The 24828-nt window shown below is 43.2% G+C and overlaps 1 protein-coding gene across 1 annotated transcript in view; it reads right to left on the reverse strand.

The window, feature by feature from the left end:
* Positions 1–24828, reverse strand: part of LOC135544223 (ryanodine receptor 1-like) — a 94002-nt gene that overhangs the window by 67373 nt on the left and 1801 nt on the right. Inside the window, exons 2-29 of the mRNA XM_064971676.1 lie at positions 20913–21032; positions 20712–20813; positions 17633–17707; positions 17062–17140; positions 16848–16960; positions 16649–16748; positions 15787–15883; positions 15632–15706; positions 15376–15532; positions 15036–15200; positions 14730–14851; positions 14355–14541; positions 12534–12669; positions 12282–12377; positions 12069–12187; positions 11811–11944; positions 11472–11713; positions 11193–11385; positions 10878–11094; positions 10699–10803; positions 10475–10578; positions 10315–10398; positions 9846–10005; positions 8774–8933; positions 6405–6595; positions 6143–6317; positions 5791–5999; positions 5286–5638 (exon numbers count right to left, since the gene is read on the reverse strand). Coding sequence (XP_064827748.1) covers positions 5286–5638; positions 5791–5999; positions 6143–6317; positions 6405–6595; positions 8774–8933; positions 9846–10005; positions 10315–10398; positions 10475–10578; positions 10699–10803; positions 10878–11094; positions 11193–11385; positions 11472–11713; positions 11811–11944; positions 12069–12187; positions 12282–12377; positions 12534–12669; positions 14355–14541; positions 14730–14851; positions 15036–15200; positions 15376–15532; positions 15632–15706; positions 15787–15883; positions 16649–16748; positions 16848–16960; positions 17062–17140; positions 17633–17707; positions 20712–20813; positions 20913–21032 — 4070 coding nt within the window. The remainder of the gene's footprint in view (positions 1–5285; positions 5639–5790; positions 6000–6142; positions 6318–6404; positions 6596–8773; positions 8934–9845; positions 10006–10314; positions 10399–10474; positions 10579–10698; positions 10804–10877; positions 11095–11192; positions 11386–11471; positions 11714–11810; positions 11945–12068; positions 12188–12281; positions 12378–12533; positions 12670–14354; positions 14542–14729; positions 14852–15035; positions 15201–15375; positions 15533–15631; positions 15707–15786; positions 15884–16648; positions 16749–16847; positions 16961–17061; positions 17141–17632; positions 17708–20711; positions 20814–20912; positions 21033–24828) is intronic.

The raw sequence follows: 24828 nt of genomic DNA on the forward strand, positions 1-24828 counted from the left end.
TGCATATGTACTAATCAGAATACTATTATGTTACTGTATAGATGTATACATTTTATTTTAATCCTAGTACTGAATATAATGTGTGTAATTATAATCAAGAATTAGAACAATGACTGTCTGTTCCTTGGTAGAAACTAATTAACTTATTGTCAGACTGGCAAGAATGCTTATCTACACAGGGAGGCTTTGGCCTGGTCATAAATGATCTATACTGGTGGGGGTCGATGTAGGAAGGCTTGAGAACTATACTGTCATTGTACCGGAGTGGAGGAGGGACGGGACAGTTTGAAACCTAATGACGTAATTTTCAGTTTATAACCTGTTGTAAATTGTATCATGTTCAGTACTCTCGAGAATAAACGCTAGTGCTTGATTTTGAGACTGGTCTCCGCCCATTTTATGCAAATAGGTTTCTTACAAATCCTTAGAAATGGGCTGAGTGTATTAATTGAATTGGGTAATAAACATATAGGAATTTAATTCCTCTAACAATTGGTCCTTCGAACGGCGGGTCTAAATAACTGTCTCTGACATCTGAAGGTCATACGCCGAACATCGTGCACGGGCCGGTCTAGTCCCGTTATTTTAAGACCTGGCCTCTGAATTGAGGTTAAAGAACAGGCCGGTACACACACCAGACTGACAGGGACGGTGACTAGATCCAACGAACATTGCTTTTCCCAGTCGGTGACAAGGTCAGTAGCCTATATTCTCGATTCTGGGGGGAATGATTTAAGTTATCTTTGATTTGATGTTCTAAAATGTTTAGAATTTATCATTAATAGGAGCTTTACTATTCCAAACAGATCCACAAGGTTTTGTATGACCAATATACACTGGGTTTGTATGACCAATATACACTGGGTTTGTATGACCAATATACACTGGGTTTGTATGACCAATATACACTGGGTTTGTATGACCAATATACACTGGCAGGTCTGAAATGACCTCAGGTAAAGTGCACTACCATAAATAAACTAAACTTAATCATGAGAGGCGTATCCGCCCGAGATTAAGAGAGGATATTTAAATAGGTGCTGGGAGATAGGACGGTGATCTTGTGCAAATAGGATAACCCATAGGATTAAGAGGGGATATTAACTAGGCTTGGGGAGACAGGAAGGGAATTCTATGCGTACAAGATAACTTGAATGGTCAATTAAACTCTGGGAGAATTGACCATCGTTCCGATTCAACAAACAGTACTGAAATAAAGTCCAAATAAGGAGGAGAAGGAAGCCAAAATCTAGGTGAATGGGATAAAAGCCAAATCTATAGACAAGAGGTTCCAGGAGAGAGGGAAATCTAAAATAGTGGCGTGAGATACAAGATATTAGTGTACTTTAAAAGCCCTCCGACACAACCTGAAATAAGATGTTAACTAGGGATTTACGACCCCTGGGCTTATAGTTGTATAGGTAAGACCTAATATCTGATCGACAGTCAAAGCTATTGATAAGGTTTCCAAAAAGGAGAAAACACAAATAGAAATCCATACACATAAATTGTAATCATTAAAGAGACACACACATAGTCAGGCAGTAGAACAACCATAGTGACTAGGTAATGGTAAACAGCACATACATAGATCATAGAAATATATACACATAGATAGTGACAAATACCATAGCTACGAGGAGCGGCAAGGATTTATTAAACATGAGTAGTAAATCCTCAGAGGAGGTCCCGAAATTAACGGGAGATGAGAAATATATGCAGGAAGAAGATAAGAGGAACACCTATTTTAGCCAGACATGGAGGAGTAAGCACGAATTTGATGAACGTTTAAATAAAGAAAAACTGGAATCAATGATTAAACAAATAAATAGGGTTAGTGGAGACAAGGCAGATAAACAACGGGCAGAGGGGTTAAATACAGCTAGGGTATGGTTAGACGAGGTGAGGAAGAGAGCTGAGGACAAAGGGAAATGAGGAAAAGTGGGTTAACTGCCTGTTCAGGGGCAGAACGACAGATTTGTACCTTGTCAGCTCGGAGATTTGAACTTGCAACCTTTTGGTTACTAGTCCAACGCTCTAACCACTAGGCTACCCTGCCACCTGTTTCCCAGGTATTGATTTTTGGTTAGGTAACGCCAGTGAATTCGAACAAGAAGTTAACGTATTCTAAACATGATCTGTTTTCATTACAGGGAACAGGTCTTCAATATGGTATGGCTGGCTGGGAGTGTTTTATTTTAAAGGGACAGTGCACGTTTATCACAGTTGTGCGAGTGTAATGGCAGGGTATGAAGTATTTTGGGGAGACAATTTGGAGAAAGACTGAATGAGTTACATGAAACATTGAGGAAATTTAAAACTAATGATTTGAGGGTATTATCATAATTGTTAGGTGTTGTTTTTGTAGGAAACATTTGGGTTAAGGGGATTTCCATGTTCCCAGAGACAAGATATCTTAAAGGGGTACACTCACATATGGAATTTTAGGAGTTTTAATCAGAGGAGTTTTAATTAGACAAGTAAATGTTTTAAAGATAAAGGGTTCTTTAACATGTCTAATATGGTATGGAACACAAATGTAAAGGGGTGGTGTAACTTTTGACCAGTTTTCATGGCATTCCCAGGTGGTCTGATCAGCCACAGGGGGGAGCCATTTGAATAATTCATTTGTGGTCATGGGTGGTACTGGTTTTTAAGGTAAATTAATTATAATGGAGTTTATAGCTCTTGGACATAATTATTAGTTCATAACCACAGAGGGAAAAAGGAATTGAGGCAGGACAAATTATGGAGAGCGGAGGAACAAACTTGTGAGGAAGAAGGCCAGGTTCAGGGTTCTGTTTTAAACATTGGTTGTGAAGGGTTCAAATTGGCTACTATTGATTTAGTACTACAACAGGAACAGAAATTATATTAATCATCGATAATAAATGGGGGAGGATGGTCTTTTTGAGGTTTGGACAGGACACAATTTAAGCCAATAGGGCAGGAAAATATATGATAGAAAAGGTGATTTTATAAGCATTCAAATTATTTATGAATAGAAATAAGTTGCAGTTCTTAGGGATGGTAAATTACATTAGATAAGGTTTCTCAAACTATGTAACATATATTAAATTATTGATGTGACTGACTTTTAAGTTTAACCCATGTTATATTTTAACACAGGAAAGAGATATGATATGGTTAGCATTCGTTTTGGCTTTAATTAACCATTATAATACTTTTATTTAAATAGTATTAAAGTTTGACAGGGATATATGACAACTGTGGTGATTGAGGATTAGGGATAGGATCGAGAAGCTTAATTAACCAATATAAGGACTTTAGAAATTGACACCATAGACATGTTTTTCTAAAAAAAAATCCAGGAGTTTAGATAAAGCCAATCAGTGAGACATTTAGTTAAAATTTGGAAGCAACACATAGTTGTTACAGACAGATAGGGGAAAGGGCAGACAGAGGAGTCCTCCCCACACTGCTGAGACCTTGAAGGTTGGAGAGCAGAGAGGAAATGAACACAGATACCTCTTAAAGTAGATAAGACACATGACAGAGAATTGGTACAGGATAGATATGAATGGACGGGTAATTGGACAAGTGGAGAATGAAAGGGGCGTTCCGACATGATAATGTCAGAACATAAGGATAATTGACTAATCTTACCTAAGTCAATGTTTAGAATAGGCAAGGTTGTTACCTGGGCATAGCCAGGTATCAAAGGGGGGATGGGTAAGTTGTGGTCTAGGATAGGACACTTAGTGGCCTATTGGATAATAAACTAATAATAAACTTTAAAACAATAGCTAACAAGCAGTTATAGAAGTTAAAGATATAATCAGATAGAACATATGAGAAACTGTTTGTTAACCAAACCTGCATGTCCAAGATGTATGCACTACAGGTGAACTACAGGATAAGGTGATTCACCCAATCCAGTCCCCGAGGAGAATAGACGGGAAGCAGCACATTGGGAGGGGCCATACCAAGGACTCCTGGTGACAGCCTTCACCCTGAGAATAGCTCAAATAACTACCTGAATTCATATCACACACTGCGAGAGGGTAAGACACACTGACACTGTCGAAAAATCACAGTGTTCGAGAGGAGAACTTGAATTAACAGAATTCCGGGGGCCATCTCTCGAACCAAGACTTCCTTTCCTGTCATTCCATCCCTGTTTTTGTTCATAAAAGTGGAGGTGTGTCTGGCCTCTGATGTGTTTTCTGGGAAAGGGTGGGGTTTTACAGGTGTACTGATTCGTCATGAGCTGTCTGATCGTGGGAGCCATATTCCTGATACACCATGAACCCCGAGAGGCCAAAGAGGGTAACTTGACTCGTGCTAGACGAGGAGAATGTGATATTACCATAGCATCTTAGCTGGTCACTGGAACTGAATAGTAAGGAAGGGAGCGTGAGATTGGGAAGGATGTCTCAGTGGAGTTTCATGTAGACCAACTGGGGTCATTCACTATGGGTAGTCTAGAACCATGGGTCTCTATGGAAGGTATTTGTGTAAATCACCGTGTAATTCATGGAGTCAGGCCATAGCTCACACTGAAAGGGATGGCTATGTAAACCCATACACCCAATTTGGGACCAGGTGATGTATAGTAAGGGTTGGAGTATCTGACTGTGTTCCCGAGCAGAGGAAGTATGGTATAAAGGTACGAATTAACATTAAAACGATAAAGACCCAGGATCTCGGGTTATGGTATGTTGGCTTTGACCAGTTTTCAACTGATACTATGGCACCGTTCCAGGTGGCAAAGGTTAGAGTCGGTAAGGAGAATATGGTCGGCCGGAGTTCAATCAATCTCACTAACACAATGGACATTCCTAGTGTAATCATCCAGGGTAAAGGACCACTACGAATAATTCAGGTTAAAGATATATACAGAGTATTAACCAAAACCTTGAGAGAACAAAATCAAATCAAATCATGACACGTATTAAAGTGTCGTCAGACTGGCTAGAATGCGTATCTACACAGGGAGGCTTTGGCCTGGTCATAAATGATCTATACTGGTGGGGGGTCTATGTAGGAAGGCTTGAGAACTGAATTGGGTAATAAACATATAGGAATTTAATTCCTCTAACATTGGGCCTCTTTTTCAACAGGACTGAGAAAACATGACGACGATGACAGTTAAAAGTGCCGTTTTCAGCATTCACTTCCCACTTTCTTCTCCAACAGAGAGTTGTGACCTGTCTCTTCTCCAACAGAGAGTTGTGACCTGTCTCTTCTCCAACAGAGAGTTGTGACCTGTCTCAAGCCTATCGTCTGTCTCTTCACTAATCTGACCCCTACTCAGTACTGACCCCTTCTTCTTGCTCTTCTCTGTAGAGGCATCTTTCACATTCTCTCCTCCGTTGACGGAGATCTCCTTAGGCACAGAGGGCTCCTTCTCCTCCTCCTTCTCTGTGCGGCTGGCAGACTTCTTCAGCACCTCAAAGTCAGAGTCGGGGTCCACCTCCAGGACCTGGTCCTCGGGGATGGTCAGGGTTCGTGTCAGGGGGGTGGTCCCAGCCATGATTTTAAATGTCTCGTGGAACTCCACGGGCATACTGAGCCTCAGGAACAACAGATCGGTGTTGGCATTCTGAGAGCCGAAGGTCTTGTGGGTCAGTTTCAGACAGGGAGCGTTGTCCACCGTCCCATCCACACGGGACACCTACACAGGGGATGTGGGAGAAAGGGCAGAAAATCACATATTGAAAACCCACAGAAGAAAACATTTGAATGTTAACGTGTTTTAAATGTAATTATAAAATATAGGGAGGGAAGCCATTCCAAGACACTTTTGTTGAACAACATATGCTGTACATCAACGTGAGGGTGTTCGGTAGGAACAGGGATGAACTGGGGCAGGCTCTTGCTGAACCACATGGTGATGTCTCTCTTCATGTTGATGGCGAAGGGTTCAAAGCCCTCCTGAAGGCCACAGATGGTGAAGTAGCGCAGGCTGCTGACGTTCTGGCCCAGGTTGAGCCGGCCAACCTGAGACAGGCCCAGACTACACACAGGGATAAAACCTGGAGACCAGCAGATGCAGTTTAATGAATAACACTAATCTCAAATCAGTAGATCCATCCTACAAGGATTTACCTCCCAAGCCCTAGCAGCCTCCCCATCCGTCACCTCCAAGCACCCAGCAGCCTCCCCATCCGTCACTCACCATCTCCTATGTCAATGTCCTTGAAGGCCATCTCAGATCCAGAGTCACTGATCAGCATCTTTCCGTTCAGGGTGAAGAAGATGTTCTGCTCTACCAGGTCAATCATACAGCCCACCACGTCACCTGGCAACCAGATACGACCAAACGGCTCATTGCCCACATGCCAACGCTGAGCCTAAAAAAGAGCGGTCAAAGTTCAAATACGACATGTTAGTGAATGTTTTCACGAAAACAGACACTGAACATTTATCACCAACCATACCTTGAAACCATTGAAGACATAGGCGAGCTCATCTGCTCCCAGCTCTGTGTCAGCGCGGACACTGGGTCTGGCCCAACCCACTCTCATCTCCCCCACAGTCACAGCCTCAAACTCAAAGTACCACTTCCCCTGGGTCACCGCGTATGACCTCTCAGCCCGGAACACCCGGATCTTATCTCCATGAGAATGACCTTCCCCATGACCACCTAGCACGAACAGATTCAGGTGACATTATTAACAGGTTATATATTCATTATATACAAAGTTCTATATATATATATATATATATATATATATATATATATATATATATATATATATATGTGTGCATGTATGTACAGTGGGGCAAAAAAGTATTTAGTCAGCCACCAATTGTGCATGTTCTCCCACTTAAAAAGATGAGAGAGGCCTGTAATTTTCATCATAGGTACACTTCAACTATGACAGACAAAATGAGGGGGAAAAATCCAGAAAATCACATTGTAGGATTTTTAATGAATTTATTTGCAAATTATGGTGGAAAATAAGTATTTGGTCAATAACAAAAGTGTATCTCAATACTTTGTTATATACCCTTTGTTGGCAATGATAGAGGTCAAATGTGTTCTGTCTTCACAAGGTTTTCACACACTGTTGCTGGTATTTTGGCCCATTCCTCCATGCAGATCTCCTCTAGAGCAGTGATGTTTTGGGGCTGTTGCTGGGCAACACGGACTTTCAACTCCCTCCAAAGATTTTCTATGGGGTTGAGATCTGGAGACTGGCTAGGCCACTCCAGGACCTTGAAATGCTTCATACGAAGCCACTCCTTCGTTGCCTGGGTGGTGTGTTTGGGATCATTGTCATGCTGAAAGACCCAGCCACGTTTCATCTTCAAAGCCTTTGCAGTTGGAAGGAGGTTTTCACTCAAAATCTCACGATACATGGCCCCATTCAATCTTTCCTTTACACGGATCAGTCGTCCTGGTCCCTTTGTAGAAAAACAGCCCCAAAGCATGATGTTTCTACCCCCATGCTTCACAGTAGGTATGGTGTTCTTTGGATGCATCTCAGCATTCTTTGTCCTCCAAACACGACGAGTTGAGTTTTTACCAAAAAGTTATATTTTGGTTTTATCTGACCATATGACATTCTCCCAATCTTCTTCTGGATCATCCAAATGCTCTCTAGCAAACTTCAGACGGGCCTGTACATGTACTGGCTGAAGCAGGGGGACACGTCTGGCACTGCAGGATTTGAGTCCCTGGCGGCGTAGTGTGTTACTGATGGTAGGCTTTGATACTTTGGTCCCAGCTCTCTTCAGGTCATTCACTAGGTCCCCCCGTGTGGTTCTGGGATATTTGCTCACCGTTCTTGTGATCATTTTGACCCCACGGGGTGAGATCTTGCGTGGAGCCCCAGATCGAGGGAGATTATCAGTGGTCTTGTATGTCTTTCATTTCCTAATAATTGCTCCCACAGTTGATTTCTTCAAACCAAGCTTAATTATTACAGATTCAGTCTTCCCAGCCTGGTGTAGGTCTACAATTTTGTTTCTGGTGTCCTTTGACAGCTCTTTGGTCTTGGCCATAGTGGAGTTTGGAGTGTGACTGTTTGAGGTTGTGGACATGTGTCTTTTATACTGATAACAAGTTCAAACAGGTGCCATTAATACAGGTAACGAGTGGAGGACAGAGGAGCCTCTTAAAGAAGAAGTTACAGGTCTGTGAGAGCCAGAAATCTTGCTTGTTTGTAGGTGACCAAATACTTATTTTCCACCATAATTTGCAAATAAATTCATTAAAAATCCTACTATGTGATTTTCTGGATTTTTTTTTCTCATTTTGTCAGTCATAGTTGAAGTGTACCTATGATGAAAATCATGAGGAAGGTGAGGGATCAGCCCAGAACTACACGACAGGACCTGGTCAATGACCTGAAGAGAGCTGGGACCACAGTCTCAAAGAAAACCATTAGTAACACACTACGCCGTCATAGATTAAACTCCTGCAGCGCACGCAAGGTCCCTCTGCTCAAGCCATAAAACAGTCAGACAGGCATCGAGGCATTCAGTTACTGTTCAATTGAATGTGAGAATGTGCAAAACAAATGACCTAAGTGACTTTGAGCGTGGTATGATCTTCAGGACCAGGTGCGCCGGTTTCAGTATCTCAGAAATAGCTTTTCATGCACAACAGTGTCTAGGTTTTACCGAGAATGGTGCAAAAAAAAAACATCCAGTCAGGTGTGGGGGAAAGTTTTCCTGGCACACATTAGGTCCCATGATACCAAGTGACCAACGTTTCCATGCCCTGAAGAATTCAGACTGTTCTGGAAGCTAAGGGGGGTCCGACCCGGTACTAGATCAGTTTATATCTTGGCAGACAGACGGACAGACTCACTGCTCTCCTGGTCAGGTGGTTCAATGTTGTAACCGTAGCCGATGAGAGTGCGGACAGCTGCACAGACAGTGTCTCTGTTGGTCTTCTTGGTCTTTTCATCCAGCAGGTTGTATGGCACCAGGCGCGGGTTGCGCTTGTTCATTATGTCCTGAATATGGAAATAAACAGTTCAAATCAACAAACAATTGTGTGAGTCATAGAATGATTGTGCAAGTTACGGACTTTAATCTCCTGGAAAGATTGATACTGTATAAAGAAAGCTCCAAGAACAATATTGTTTGTTTTTCTAAACATCTTGAGTAGTTATGTAAGGGAAATTTTAATGTTGGTGCTATTCTTATAACTAATTTCTGTGTTCTATTCATGTGCTGTTCTATAAACCAATTTCTGTGTTGATGCAAGTGGCTGACTGCACAAATCACACCTATCAGTAGCTGTGATTTGGCAGTACGCCCAGACCGTGTTTTGAGAACGAACGACCGTGTTTTGAGAACAAACTAAAAATATCTTTAGTTTCAAGGTCTCAGCTTAGAGAAGAGAAGCCTTGTGAGGTGTTGGTCTGTCACATGTTATGAAACAGTATTGGTCAATCACATGGATGAAACAAAACAGTAATGATTAATTAATTATGCTAAATCATGGAAATATAACATGTCTGTGTATAGCCGTGTATAAGACAACTGTTGGGACTGCCTCCCCAGAGTTTTTCTGACAGACATGTGTTTAATGGTGCATTGAGTTGGCTGGAACCTCTCCAGCGCGTTGACAATAAACAATGATTCATTTAAGATTGACTTTGAGTGTCCCTGTGGAAGAATTTCCACAACAGTTACATAAATGTTGGCTCTGAAAACATCATAACTACGACAACTCATGAGTCAGTAGGACTCATACTTCACCCAGACTTAACTTTAACTCTGCATAACTTTGGGTGAGCTTGTTGTGTGCCCACCTGTAAGCCTTCGTGTTCGTTAAAAGCCACCTGACATAAACACTAAAATGACTTAAGCTATGATCACAGGTTAGCTTTCCCACGGGATCAGAGAGAGATGAAAGATACCTGTACAATGCTGTAGGTCCACCCCTGGTGAACCCTGTCACGAGCCCACACGTTGTGCCCATTCTCTGCCAGTCTCTCCACTAGGTTGGTCTGGTTGGGTGTCAGCTTGACATGGTTGAGGTCCAGAGGGGCAGGCTTATATCCACTACTCATCATATACCTGTGGACCAAACATGATGTTATGATTAGACTAGTAAGTGAGATGTCATTAGGACTCTTCTATTACACTCACTAAGTGAACAGGCCTCTACTTAAATGACAATCCAACATTTCAAAACGTTTATCTCTGATAATGTGAAAAGGAAACCTCACACTGCTCTTGATAGTATTACAGATCTTTAATTAGCTTACGTATCGGCCTCACGGCCTTTGTCAGAAAACAATACTGTCAACCATGTTAGTTAATATCGGAGAACAATTGAGTCAACATCTAAAATAGTCTGAGATCCTGTTGTGAGGTCTGACTCACGTCTTGGGCATCTTGATGTTCTTCAGGTTCTCCTCTGCTTTCTCATCTCCCATGCCCACATGGCAGCCCAGCGCCAGTAGGGTCCTTCGAGAAACAGAGGTAGTGAATACTGAGCACACACACACTAGGCGGAGAGGGCGTGTACAAGACCTTAACTCACTTGAGTGTTTCTACTGACATGGCAAGGTTGTAATTCCTCTCTGGCTCTGGCAGGCTCTGGAAATCTACCAGGCAGGGGTGCAGTTTCTGGTTGTCATCTCGGAACTGGAGTAGAGGAATGCAAGCAGAGGACAGAAACTATTTGTTTGCCAGATTGAAGTAAATAGATATCAGTCAGTCATGTAAGCAGTGTGAGCTGAATAGGGCAGTATGGGAAGCACTCACCGACCCATAGGTCCATCCTTGTTCAATGCGAGTGACAGCCCATAGTTCATGGCTGTTTTCTGCCAGCTTCTCCCGAATGCGCTCCAAGTGAGGCGGAAGCACAATCTGAAAGGACAACATGGTGAATGGAAGCAAGAGAAAGGAGACAGAGAAATGCATTGATAAGTCAAGACTTTTACCTGTGCTGTGTCCACAGGGCAGGGGGTGAAGGCTGTGTGCGAGAGGGACTGTGTAGGCCCCAACAGATTGCGGACACCATTGACATCATGCTTATACTCCTTGATGGGCTCAATATGCAGTCGATCCTTGGGTAGCACAGCCTCATAGCACGGAGCATAGCCTGGGGGTGGGAGGAATTTAAAGTCTCCATGACGCCCTCCCAGGAGAAAACGAACCCTGGACGTTTTAAAGAAGAACAACATTAACAGTGATGACTCATTCTACATCCTCTCTGACAGATTCTAAATAACAACAGCACCGTCAGAGGTTCTCACTTGACGCCTGCAGAGAAGCTGACAACAGGGAAGAATAAGCCATCCAGGTTGAAGTTCTCAAACATGCCCTGCACCGGGTGCCCGTTGATACGGAAAGAAATACTGGGCACACTCAGATCAAGGCAGCAGCTGACGACATCGTCTGCGGCTAGGATGTGCATGTTGGGGGTGGCGACATGACGTGGGACTCGTCCTGGGGAGGCAGACAGACAGAGGTCAGCATCACCTCAACCTTGTCAAAGAGAACTGCATTCTACAGATAAGCCCTGCTGACTGTACCTGACCACAGGTGGAGTCCATCAAAGGCGTATGAGTAGAGGTCGTCCCCCACCCCGTTACCACCCCAGCCCTCACCACCTCCAGGGTAGGGGCTGTAGCCATCAGTCAGAGCCCAGCCCACACGCAGGTGGAAGGCCTGGGCGGTCAAGAAGGGCTCTACATGGTCCACCATCACCTCAAAATACCACTTCTTATACTGAGTTGATCCTCCACACGTTCCTAGGAAGATGTTGGGCCTCACACTGAGGGGGGAGGAAAATAACCACAACTTTAACGGTTTGAAGGAAAAAACAAATTGGATATTCAAGCAAATGTATTTAGAATGACCAGATGTCACACCTGGTGACATAATTGATGATGTTGGACTGCAGGAGGAGATCGCGACCCGGAAGTAGATTCTCTGTGATGAGATTCTGATTGGACCTTACAGCCACCCCATTACACACACACAAAGAGCAGAGCACATCCAACACCTAAGAAAACACAGGGGAGAGAGCAAGGTCAAAGGGCTAGTGATTCCCAAATCACTGGACTGCCAACCAGATTACCTTAGAACACTTCTCTGGATAAATACAGGCTTAAATAATATTCACTGACCTTGTGATTGCGTCCATGCTTATCCAGTAGAGAAATGATAGATTTAATGTGGTTCTCCTGAATAATGTTCAAAACCTCTGGACTCTCAATCAGAACACAGTACAGCACCTCCAGGATGCCTGCGGTGAACATAATACACAATGAAACACTGACGATTCAGCCAAAACAAGTCAATCTGAAAGGGGTGCAAAAGGTTCTGAAAGGGGACTCTACCTGAGGAGGCCTCCAGACGGTCCAGTTTGCTGACCAGCCAGTCCAGATTATCACAGAACAGTGCACAGTTCGCCCGGTTCCCCCTGATCAGTGAGGCTTCATATGAAGACAATGACAGAGAGAACAGACAATACCCGATCAGAGCTAGGTCGTGTTCAGGATGACGGGCATGCTGGCAAAAAACTACAGCAATGCAGAGAAGGTGATGTACCTTGGAACATGAAGTGAAAGGATCAATAGCGGGTCACATACCCAGCAGCTCGTAGAGGAGATTAACTATCTCCTTCCAAGACTCGGCAGCCTCCTCCCCTGCAAACTCGGAGAAGTGGGCCGCTGTGTTGTAGACATTGAGTCGGTCAATACAGTCCAGCACCAGGGTGATCATGCCCTGTTGGAATGGCACAAAAAGCATGGGAATACCAAAGGCAGGAGCAGTTCAGGGAAAATAGTTAGAAAGTAAATCAAAGTTTATTTGTCACAGCACAGAATACAGCGGGTGTAATGATACAGTGAAATGCTTACTTGCAGTTCTTCCCAAACAGAATAAATATAAAGCACATTCAGTAGCATTCAGACACCTGGACTTTTTCCACATTTTGTTACGCTACAGTCTTATTCTAAAATTAATTAAATAATTATTTTTCCTCATCAATCTACACACAATACCCCATAATGACAAATCAAAAACAGATTTTACATGATTTACATACAGTAAGTATTCAGACCCTTTGTTATGAGACTCGAAAATGAACTGCATCCTGTTTCCATTGGTCATCCTTGAGATGTTTCTACAACTTGGAAAGACACACACCTGTCTATATAAGGTCCCACAGTTAACAGTGCATGTCAAAGCAAAAAACACGCCATGAGGTCGAAGGAATTGTCCGTAGAGCTGCAAGACAGGATTCTGTCGAGGCACAGATCTGGCGAGGGGGACCAAAAAATGTCAGCAGCATTGAAAGTCCCCAAGAACACAGTGGCCATCATTCTTAAATGGAAGAAGGTTGGAACCACCAAGACTCTTCCTAGAGCTGGCCGCCCGGCCAAACTGAGCAATCGGGAGGGAAGGGCCTTGGTCAGGGAGGTGACCAAGAACCTGATAGTCACTCTGACAGAGCTCCAGAGTTCCTCTGTGGAGATGGGAGGATCTTCCATAAGGACAACCATCTCCACAGCACTCCACAAATCAGGCCTTTCTAGTAGAGTAGCCAGACGGAAGCCACTCCTCATTAAAAGAGACATGACAGATGCTTGGATTTAGCCAAAAGGCACCTAAGGACTCTCAGACCATGAGAAACAAGATTCTCTGGTCTGATGAAACCAAGATTGAACTCTTTGGCCTGAATGCTAAGCGTCATGTCTGGAAGAAACCAGGCACCATAGCTATGGTGAAGCATGATGGTGGCAGCACATGATGTGGGGATGTTTTTCAGCGGCAGGGACTGGGAGACTAATGAGGATCGAGGGAAAGATGAACGGAGCAAAGTACAGAGAGATACTTGAAGAAAACCTGCTCCAGAGCGCTCAAGACCCCTGACCGGGGTGAAGATTCACCTTCCAACAGGACAACAACCCTAAGCAAACAGCCAAGACAACTCAGGATTGGCTTTGGGACAAGTCTCTAAATGTCCTTGAATGACCCAGCCAGAGCCCAGATGAACCCGACCGAGCATCTCTGGAGATATCTGAATATAGCTGTGCAGCGACGCTGCCCATCCAACCTGACAGAGCTTGAGAGGATCTGCAGAAAAGAATGGGAGTAACTCCCCAAATACAGGTGTGCCAAGCTTGTAGTGTCATACCCAAGAAGACTGGAGCCTGTAATCTCTGCCAAAGGTGCTTCAACAAAGTACTGAGTAAAGGGTCTGAATACTGTGATATTTCTGTTTTTTTAAATAAATTTGTAAGTTGCCTTGTCATTATGGTTATTGTGTGTAGATTGAGGGGGGGGAACAATTGAATCAATTTTAGAATAAGCCTGTAACGTAACAAAATGTGGAAAAAGTGAAAGTGTCTGAATGCTGAATACTGAATACTGTACATCCTCTGGAGCTGCTGTCTGTGAGCACTGACCTCCTCTTGGAAGAGGTTCTGTCTGTTCTTAAGGGAGCGTAGTCTGGTCTGTTTCTCCTCGTGCTTCAGCTCCTCTGGGGGCTGGAAGTAGAAGATGAGGTCCTGCAGGGAGAGGACCACAGAGTCCATGGGCAGAGACGGGGAGCCTGAAGATGACTTGTTCTTCCCACTCAGAGAGTCCAGCGCTCTGGAGACACACAACGTCACTGCACTGACCAAACATTAAAGCAGGGCCATCTGGCCCTCCTGAAGGATAGCAGTAAGTCAAAGGTGGTATATACATAACACCATAATGTGCACAAGCATGAACATGTTCACCGATTCCTAGGTATGTGCTCAGACAGCAAGCGCAGTGGGAGTGGAGAGGGGCCATACTTGATGAACTGGGTGAAGAGGCCTGCTGTGTTGTAGATCATACGAGCAGCCTGGAACTCCTCTGTCTGGGAGCGGGCCACGGTCAGGGCATCGTCCATGTGGCCCTCCTTATGAAGGATGGCCTGACAGATACAAGAGGTGCATTAACAACATGGATAAAAAACTAGGTTAATTCAAGGGAGAAGCTGACTACAGAGTACTTTAAAAGGCACTAAAATGTCTTTATTTTGTCTTAGCATGTAGTTTGACGTTGTTCTTCCTGTCCTTTAGGTGTTCAGGGCAAGTTGCCACATGAGTCCTCCATACCTTCCTCTTAAGAGGTCCCAGGCGAGCGGACTTGGCATCGACAGAGGCGTATGTAAGCCAGAGGCCAGTGGAGACGTGTTGTACAAAACACATGGACTCCCCATACTTGATCTCTGGCATGCCCATGCCCTCCACATCTCGCTTCTTAACCACCTCCACCTTGTCCTGCGGGGTGGACCGTTAAACAACAAGGAGAAGGAAATCAACACAACATCAACAGTGCTGGATATGGAGGGATGATGGAAATGTTGTTACCTTCTATGAAATGGACTACATGCAAAAAATGCATGTAGTCCATTGCTCTTTTTATTTTCACACTGCCGTTTGTGATGACCCTGACCTTGGAGATTCTGAAACAGAAGGCTGACATCTTGGCGTTGGCTTTTTCAGGGTCCACCACCATCAGTCCTTTCTCTTCATCCAAGCAGAGGTAGCGACCTGTGGTTATATGACGCACTCGGAATGACTGGCCCCATTTCATGTGACCTCCACTCCATCTACACAGAGCCATAATTATAACCCCAAGGAGAGAACTCGTAAGAAATGTGAATGGTTTATGTTATTTAAAGCTGATGGACACAAGGGCATTCGCTCACCCAATCCGGAGGGGTTCTAGTCTCCATAGTGACCGGGCATGGCTACAGACAGCACCCGCTTCATAGTGAGCAATTCTGAAAAACAGACATGGGCTGTTAGTGACAGATGATAAGGTATCTGATTAAATGTGGAGTAATTCAACAGTTTTCATCACCTGCGCTGGTTGTCTCCTTGCTCGGCAGCAGGGATAGCCAAGCACTCATCCATGTGACCATGGAACAGTCTCAGAACATAGCCTCCAGTCAGAAAGCCTGAGGGGATAATGTTACATCAACAATGAGAGAAAGACCAACTCAATCACCAACGAAAATGCAGTCCCCCAGTGCATAACTGCAGCAACAGAGATATGCACTGTGAGGCCATATAAATTATACATTGTGTGGCCATGTGTGGTGCTGTCTGTATATTATGCATTGTGTGGCCATGTGTGGTGCTGTCTGTATATTATGCACTGTGTGGCCATGTGTGGTGCTGTCTGTATATTATGCATTGTGTGGCCATGTGTGGTGCTGTCTGTATATTATGCACTGTGTGGCCATGTGTGGTGCTGTCTGTATATTATGCACTGTGGGGCCGTGTTAAATTCAGAATATTTAGATTTATGTTTGCTGTCAGTCAAATATTATGTACTGTGTGGCCATGTGTGGTGCTGTCTGTAATTATGCATGAAACCGAAACTCCGTCAGTTAAGTTTAAGTTTCGGCATTAATTCAGAGTGGTTAAGGTAAGGTTTAAGGATTGGGATAGGGTTAGGGTTAAAAATTTAAATTTACAAATAAAAATAAGTGCCTAGCACTGGGATTGAACACGCCTAGCACGAGCCTGCACGAGCCTACTAGATACTAGGTGACTCGCCACCTAGTGGACAGTAGGAAATTGCAATGGAAATAATTTGCCTGCAGTTATGAGTCACCCAGGAGTCATATTCCACACGAAGAAGACATGGCAGTCAAGTGTAGTGTTTCTAGATAATAAACTGATTATGAAATAGAAAAACAATCAAAGCATATACACACCTTCCGCAAGTTCACAGCCAGACATCACAGGGTTCATGGTCCACAGAGTCTGCATGAAGGAGGCGTCCACCATGAGTTCACCACTGGCATAGGAGAGATGCTAGAGAGAGAGAGAGACAGAGAGAGACAAGAACATGTCAGCTCCATTCCTAACCTTGGTCTGAAAGTCCATCGGCAATGTGTCACCAACGTGGCTCACCAGGTATCTCTCAGAGGACACGCTGACCAGGATGAGGTCATCTCCCACCCTGACCTTCTCTCCCTCTGATCTCTGCTTGGACGCAGGATGAATGGTCCACCAGCACGCCTCCCCTGTGGAGGAATACATGCATCAGTCAACGAACGAGCAATATGAACACGGTGCAGAAAAGATGCAGACATACCACTGCTCTTCTCCATGGTAAAAGCCATACCTGTGGAATCTTCCTGTAAGCCCACATCAAAGGACAGTTTGTCTGTGAGCGACCTTGAGCTAGTCAAACAGCTGAGGTACTGCAGCACACAGAGAGAGTGGATATTACACAGTGAATCGCAACGCGCTCATTGACAAGCAAACCCATGTAACAGTAACACAGAGTTTACAGGGGAGTGTGGGTGTGAGAGACTACTGGATGAGATAGAACATGTGAGAGACTACTGGATGAGGTAGAACATGTGAGAGACTACTGGATGAGGTACAACATGTGAGAGACTACTGGATGAGGTACAACATGTGAGAGACTACTGGATGAGGTACAACATGTGAGAGACTACTGGATGAGGTAGAACATGTGAGAGACTACTGGATGAGGTACAACATGTGAGAGACTACTGGATGAGGTAGAACATGTGAGAGACTACTGGATGAGGTACAACATGTGAGAGACTACTGGATGAGGTACAACATGTGAGAGACTACTGGATGAGGTACAACATGTGAGAGACTACTGGATGAGGTACAACATGTGAGAGCCTACACAGCGAGACGGAGAGGAGGCTGCTTACCATGCTGGAGTGAGTGTGTTTCAGAAGGATAGCGTGGCCATACAGCAGGGTACGGTGGCCCCCTCCTTGAGATGACTGGACAGAGCAGAGTATAGAGAGAGACATTACAGAGAGAGAGAGAGAAAGTAAAAAAACAAATCGAACCAAAGAGAGTAGTGTATGATTCAACATTCAGCATACAGACTGCTAAGGTCAGACACACAGGACTGTTGAAGACTGGGGACAGAGACAGGAGTTGAAGAAAGTATCCTCCTCGTACCAAACTGAGAACAATATGGCAGGCAACAGGGAACCTGTGTATTGAAGGTGTCTTGGCTGAGAGGAGTCAGAGAGCCCACCACAGAGAACCAACTAGGGTTGCAAACTTCTGGGAACTTTCAATAAATTCCCTGGTTTCCCAAATTCCTGAAGCCTCCAACCAGGATTTCTGGAAGACCAGGGAATTTATTGAAAGTTCCTGGAATTTTTCAACCCTAGAACCAACAAAAAACAGGTTCACAGTGTACAAACCAGGTGTGAGTGGAAAGGGGAATTCACGCAATTATCACAAAACACCAAGTTACATGACTAACAATACCAGAAGCAAGAAACAATAACACAGTCACTAACAATACCTATACCAGAAACATATTTCTACATGTCTGTAACTGGAAGAGAGAAAAAGTGACATCCAGACCACAAAACAATATTGTAGATAAAAAGAAGGGAAGGTACGCAATAGTAGATTTTGGTAGACAGAAGGTACTAAGGTTCACAATAGTAGGTTTTGTTAGACAGAAGGTACACAATAGTAGGTTTTGGTAGACAGAAGGTACTAAGGTACACAATAGTAGGTTTTGGTAGACAGAAGGTACTAAGGTACACAATAGTAGGTTTTGGTAGACAGAAGGTACTAAGGTACACAATAGTATGTTTTGGTAGACAGAAGGTTCTAAGGTACACAATAGTAGGTTTTGGTAGACAGAAGGTACTAAGGTACACAATAGTAGGTTTTGGTAGACAGAAGGTACTAAGGTACACAATAGTAGGTTTTGGTAGACAGAAGGTACTAAGGTACACAATAGTAGGTTTTGGTAGACAGAAGGTACTAAGGTACACAATAGTAGGTTTTGTTAGACAGAAGGTACACAATAGTAGGTTTTGGTAGACAGAAGGTACTAAGGTACACAATAGTAGGTTTTGGTAGACAGAAGGTACTAAGGTACACAAACCCCCGAGCTGACAAGGTACAAATCTGTCGTTCTGTCCCTGAACAGGTAGTTAAACCACTGTTCCTAGGCCGTCATTGAAAATAAGAATTTGTTCTTAACTGACTTGCCTGGTAAAATAAAGGTAAAATAAAAAGTATAAAATAAAAGTAGGTTTTGGTAGACAGAAGGTGCTCTTTGGTAATCAAAAAGAAAGGGGGACCAAGGCACTCTTCATATAATTAATTAAAATGCCTTTATTTGTATGGCATGTTCAATGGAAACAAAGTTTTAAAACTACTCACGTAGGTCATGCAGCCGAAACGCGTTAGAGTTTTTAAACTTTGTTTCCATTGAACATGTCATACAAATAAAGGCATTTATCCTTTCTTTTTGAGGACAAAACAATATTGTTCCTTCAACATTCGTTATAATTAGTGGTTATCATTTTCACTGTCAACGTTGTCATCATTGGGATCATTCCATGAGTAAGTGAAGAGTCCGAACACAGCAAGACTGACTACGGGTCAGATTTAGTTGGTAATGCGTGAACGTGTGTGTGTGTGTGTGTGTGTGTGTGTGTGTGTGTGTGTGTGTGTGTGTGTGTGTGTGTGTGTGTGTGTGTGTGTGTGTGTGTGTGTGTGTGTGTGTGTGTGTGTGTGTGTGTGTGTGTGTGTGTGTGTGTGTGTGTGTGTGTGTGTGTGTGTGTGTGTGTGTGTGTGTGTGTGTGTGTGTGTGTGTGTGTGTGTGTGGTTTGATTTTCAAAGTTACACTACATTCCAGACTTTCTTAAGATTAAGATGAATTGACTTGGCGGTTTGTTGAATTGGTCAAAAGCAAACCACAGTAACTCAGGTGATGAAGGAATAGCATTGATTAAGAACATGTAAACAGGTGGTACACATGCAATGAATGGGATGTATTGGACTATGAGGAGGCGGAAAGAGGATGTATGAAAAGGGAAATGGAAGTATGATGGAGGTTGTATAGGACACTTTCAGAGGGACAGGGTAACAGAGCAGTAAGAGCCCTGTTTGAAATTAAATATGTGACCCACCATCCAGTACGAGGCCTGGTCTGTGGTACATGAGTCTGATATTGGACGTAGTGTAGAGATTACATTGCTACCAGAAGCCCTGTGGAGAGTTTCTTGGCTGCTCCTGTGCTGCTGACAGGAATCCTTCCCGGAGCGTAATTTGAAACACTGCTTGGTATTTCAGCTATGACAGCACTGAGCAAAGTGTGAGATGCGTGGAGTGATATGAGTGAGGGTTGAAGAAAGTGGCGTATCACTGAGTCAGACAGGGACATTGGATGAGGGGTGAGAGGACTCTCAGGGTGGACAAGGGGTGGAGAGGAGGGGAAAACTTTGGGGAAACGTGACAGGAAGGGAAACATGAGCAGACATACCCATTTGTCCAAATCGACTGCCTATGGTTGGCAGGTAGGAGATGAGGGGTGTGGGATCAGGAAAGAGACAAAGGGAAGTTAAGTTGCTAAATTAATAAGATACCATGACATAATATTCATATTTCAAATACAAAAATGTAATCTGTCATTAGACTTTGGAAGCGCATAACTCACTACAACACGACTTTTAAAACTGTGTCAATGACATAAGAGGCTGTTCTCACAACCGTATGAGAAAGCCATAAGACTATTTTGTGAAAAGAATATAGCAATAAAATTGGTTCCCATGTAATGGGACAAACATGACAGTTGCATTGGTGAAATTCAGACAGAACTAAGCTCACCGGACACTATGCGAAGGCCAACTCGGTTTTCCAGCAAAATAAAAACTATTTCCACATACTTTAGAATTGTTTCAAGTTCAGATGTCAAATAATCTCCTTCAGTAAAACACACAACACAACCCTCTGCGAGTCTCCTACCTCATTGAGTTCCGTGGTGTTGGCCAGCATCTCCTGTAAGGCTCGTACCGACAGGGACTGCTCCAGGATGAAGCAGCAGATCGCCAAATCAGGTGGCACATTCTACAACACAACACATTCATCAGCAAAACCCAGCAACTGGCAAGAAGCAGAAATAAAGAGGTAATCACCTGTGGGAGTGTGGAACGTGGTTTTCTCTACCTGAGCGTTAGAGGTGGTCTCCAGGAAGCAGAGGCGGTTCCCAAAGCCTTCGCATGACAGACACACTTTGATCTGTTCTTTCAGAATGGAGGCTGTGCATTGTAGCACAACCTGGTCATCCTTCATAGAGAAAAGAGGTCAAAACCAGATTCCATGAATCCAACTAAATGGAATGTACTTGAATTGGAACTGGTGAATGGCCCTTATAAGATGTATCATCAGTCAGCTATATCATAGATAAAACGTTTTTAACATTAAGATGTTTCATCACTTGGGTAATATTTCATAAGCTTATTTAACTTGCCATTCATAACCTTGATAGGTCCATATGACACTAATACTGGCCAGGGGTAGAGGTACAACCAACACACGTAAAGAGGGTCTGAAGTGTGGATGTGTACTGGTTGTAGTGGACAAGAGACAATAGTAAAACAATGAATATGATTCCTGTGCACCAAACAGACATCTTTGACATTACATAAGAGCAAGACTGAATCCCTGACCAACATACAGTGACAATAGCAAGACTGGATAGAGCCAGCAAAGTGATGAAGCATTCGTAACAGGGAGCCTTGACATACTAGGTCAAAATGCAAACAGCTGTCAGCAGAGCAGACACTCTTTGGTCTTGAATCTACACCTCACATTCCTAACCTTCACTCTCCTGTCATTCCTTGACATTCCTCTGTGCCTGTCCGACCACTAATCTACTTGGTACTCTTGACTGTGGGTAAGCACCTGCTTCTCCCCGACCCTCTATTTCAGGCCCCTGCACCTGCTGTTCACACATTCCCACCAGTGGAGCAGCAGATATTTGAGAAGTCTGGACATTTATTGCACAGCTCCAATGACATAATAATTTGTAATGCAGTCACACGTAGAGAGCACTGAGACAGATATACACAGACGGGTGTCTAACTATTATTCTTAGGCAGCTCAAGACACACAAAACCTTGGCAATGTCAACCGTAGAGACCAGCCAAAAGTAAGCAAAAAAATATTGTTTAATCAAATGTTATTTGTCACATGCTTGGTAAACAAGAGGTGTAGACTAACAGTGAAATGCTGACTTACGACCCGTAAGTCAGCATTTCAAAGTTACAAAGTTACGGATTTAAAAAAAAAATACAATTCTGACAAGAGAAATAAATGCACAGTGAATAAGGAAAAACACTTAGTTCTGGCAGAACAGTGGACATTCATAAGTCAGTCATTGTATCAAGAAACATTTTAGAAAGCCTACAGTACTATACAGTTCAGTGTTCTGCAGTTCATTTGCACCGGTACGGCCACTGTCATTCATACCAAACCTATCAGAACACAGGGCATATAGGACGCCATCACCCTTACTTGGCGAAGACGATAAATAACGAAAGCCCTTCATCGTGCTATTCAATACGTAGAGCGAGTGCAGTTCTCATAGGGCCAGATATAAACAGGTGCTCCCGTGGCCCTGGCTATAAACGTGCAAATCCCAGACTCTGTAAATATAGAACACAGCAGAGTTGAGGATGAACAGCATCAAAGCATGTGATGGCCGGACTCTCTCACACCTCCACATTCTGCTGACCAATTTAAGAAGATGGTTTTGGATCGGGTACCTTCTTTGGAGAGAGCATCATGTTACACACACTGCTATAAACATAGGCAAGGTATACTCACACATATACAGTTGAAGTCTGGAGTTTAAATACACTTAGGTTGGTGTCATTAAAATTTGTTTTTCAACCACTCCACAAATGTCTTGTTAACAAACTTTGGCAAGTCAGTTAGGACTTCTACTTGGTGCATGACACAAGTCATTTTTCCAACAATTGTTATCAGACAGATTACTTCACTTATAATTCACTGTATCACAATTCCAGTGGGTCAGAAGTTTACATACACTAAGTTGACTGTGCCTTTAAACAGCTTGGAAATTTCCAGAAAGTGGTGTCATGGCTTTAGAAGCTTCTGATTGGCTAATTGACATAATTTGGTGCGAAAACTGCAAATCAATCAGCAAAGGACCTTGTGAAGATACTGGAGGAAACAGGTACAAAAGTATCTATATCCACAGTAAAATGAGTCCTATATCAACATAACCTGAAAGGCCGCTCAGCAAGATAGAAGCCACTGCTCCAAAACCGCCATAAAAATGACAGACTACGGTTTGCAACTGCATGTCGGGTCAAAGATCATACTTTTTGGAGAAATGTCCTCTGGTCTGATGAAACAAAAATAGAACTGTTTGGCCATAATGACCATCATTATGTTTGGAGGAAAAGGGGGAGGCTTGCAAGCCGAAGAACACCATCCCTACCGTGAAACATGGGGGTGGCAGCATCATGTTGTGGGGGTGCTTTGCTGCAGGAGGGACTGGTGCACTTCACAAAATAGATGCCATCATGAGGTGGGAAAATTAGGTTGAAGTAACATCTCAAGACATCAGTCAGGAAGTTAAACCTTGGTTGCAAATGGGTCTTCCAAATGGACAATGACCCCAAGCATACTTCCAAATTTGTGGCAAAATGGCTTAAGGACAACAAAGTCAAGGTATTGGAGTGGCCATCACAAAGCCCTGACCTCAATCCTATAGAAAATGTGTGGGCAGAACTGAAAAAGTGTGTGTGAGCAAGGAGGCCTACAAACCTGCCTCGGTTACACCAGCTCTGTCTTGAGGAATGGGCCAAAATTCACCCATTTTATTGTGGGAAGCTTGTGGAAGGCTACCAGAAACGTTTGACCCAAGGAAAACAATTTAAAGGCAATGCTACTAAATACTAATTGAGTGTATGTAAACTTCTGACCCACTGGGAATGTGATGAAAGAAATAAAAGCTGAAATAAATAATTCTCTCTACTATTATTCTGACATTTCACATTCTTAAAATAAAGTGGTGATCCTAACTGACCTAAAACATGGAATTTTTACTAGGATTAAATGTCAGGAATTGTGAAAAACAGAGTTTAAATGATTTGGCTAAGGTGTATGTAAACTTCCGACTTCAACTCTATATATATTGTTTTTTTAAATCGGGATGGTAAACATTTTCAGTGTGAACTTTAACGATTTAAAGCAGGTATAAAGTATGTAGAAAAGACAATGGACCTGTATGTACACTGAACAAAAATATAAACGCAACATGCAACAATACAGAGTTACAGTTCATATGAGAATCAGTCAATTGAAATTGATTCATTAGGCCCGAATCTGTGGATTTTACGTGACTGGGAATAGAGTTGCCCACAACACCATACATGAGGTCGCAGATACCTTAAAATAAATGGGCCTCACAATTGTGGAATTCAAATTACCATCGATAAAATGCAATTGTGTTCGTTGTCCGTAGTTTATGCCTACCCATACCATAATCCCACCACCACAATGGGGCACTCTATTCACAATGTCAGCAAACCGCTTGCCCACAACACCATACACGTGGTCCACGGTTGTGAGGCCGGTTGGACATACTGCCAAATTCTCTAAAATTATGTTAGAGGTGGTTTATGGTAGAGAAATTAACATTAAATTCTCTGGCAACAGCGAGCGCTGTTGGACATTCCTGCTGCCGCATGCCAATTGTACGCTCCCTCAAAACTTGAGACATCTGTGGCAATGTGTTGTGTGACAAAACTGCACATTTTAGAGTGGCCTTTTATTTTTCCCAGCACAAGGTGCACCTGTGTAATGATCACTATGTTTAATAAGCTTTTTGATATGCCAGACCAGTCAGGTAGATGGATTATCTTGGCAAAGGAGAAATGCTTAATAACAGGGATGTAAACAAATATATGCACACAATTGAGAAATCAGCTTTTGTGCATATGGAACATATCTGGGATATTTTATTTCAGCTCATGAAACATGGGACCAACACTTTACATGTTGGGTTTATATTTTTGGTCCGTGTATTTTAAAATAAGATTATATTTGA

The sequence above is a fragment of the Oncorhynchus masou genome, chromosome 8, assembly GCF_036934945.1.
Source record: "Oncorhynchus masou masou isolate Uvic2021 chromosome 8, UVic_Omas_1.1, whole genome shotgun sequence".
NCBI classification, from domain to species: domain Eukaryota; kingdom Metazoa; phylum Chordata; class Actinopteri; order Salmoniformes; family Salmonidae; genus Oncorhynchus; species Oncorhynchus masou.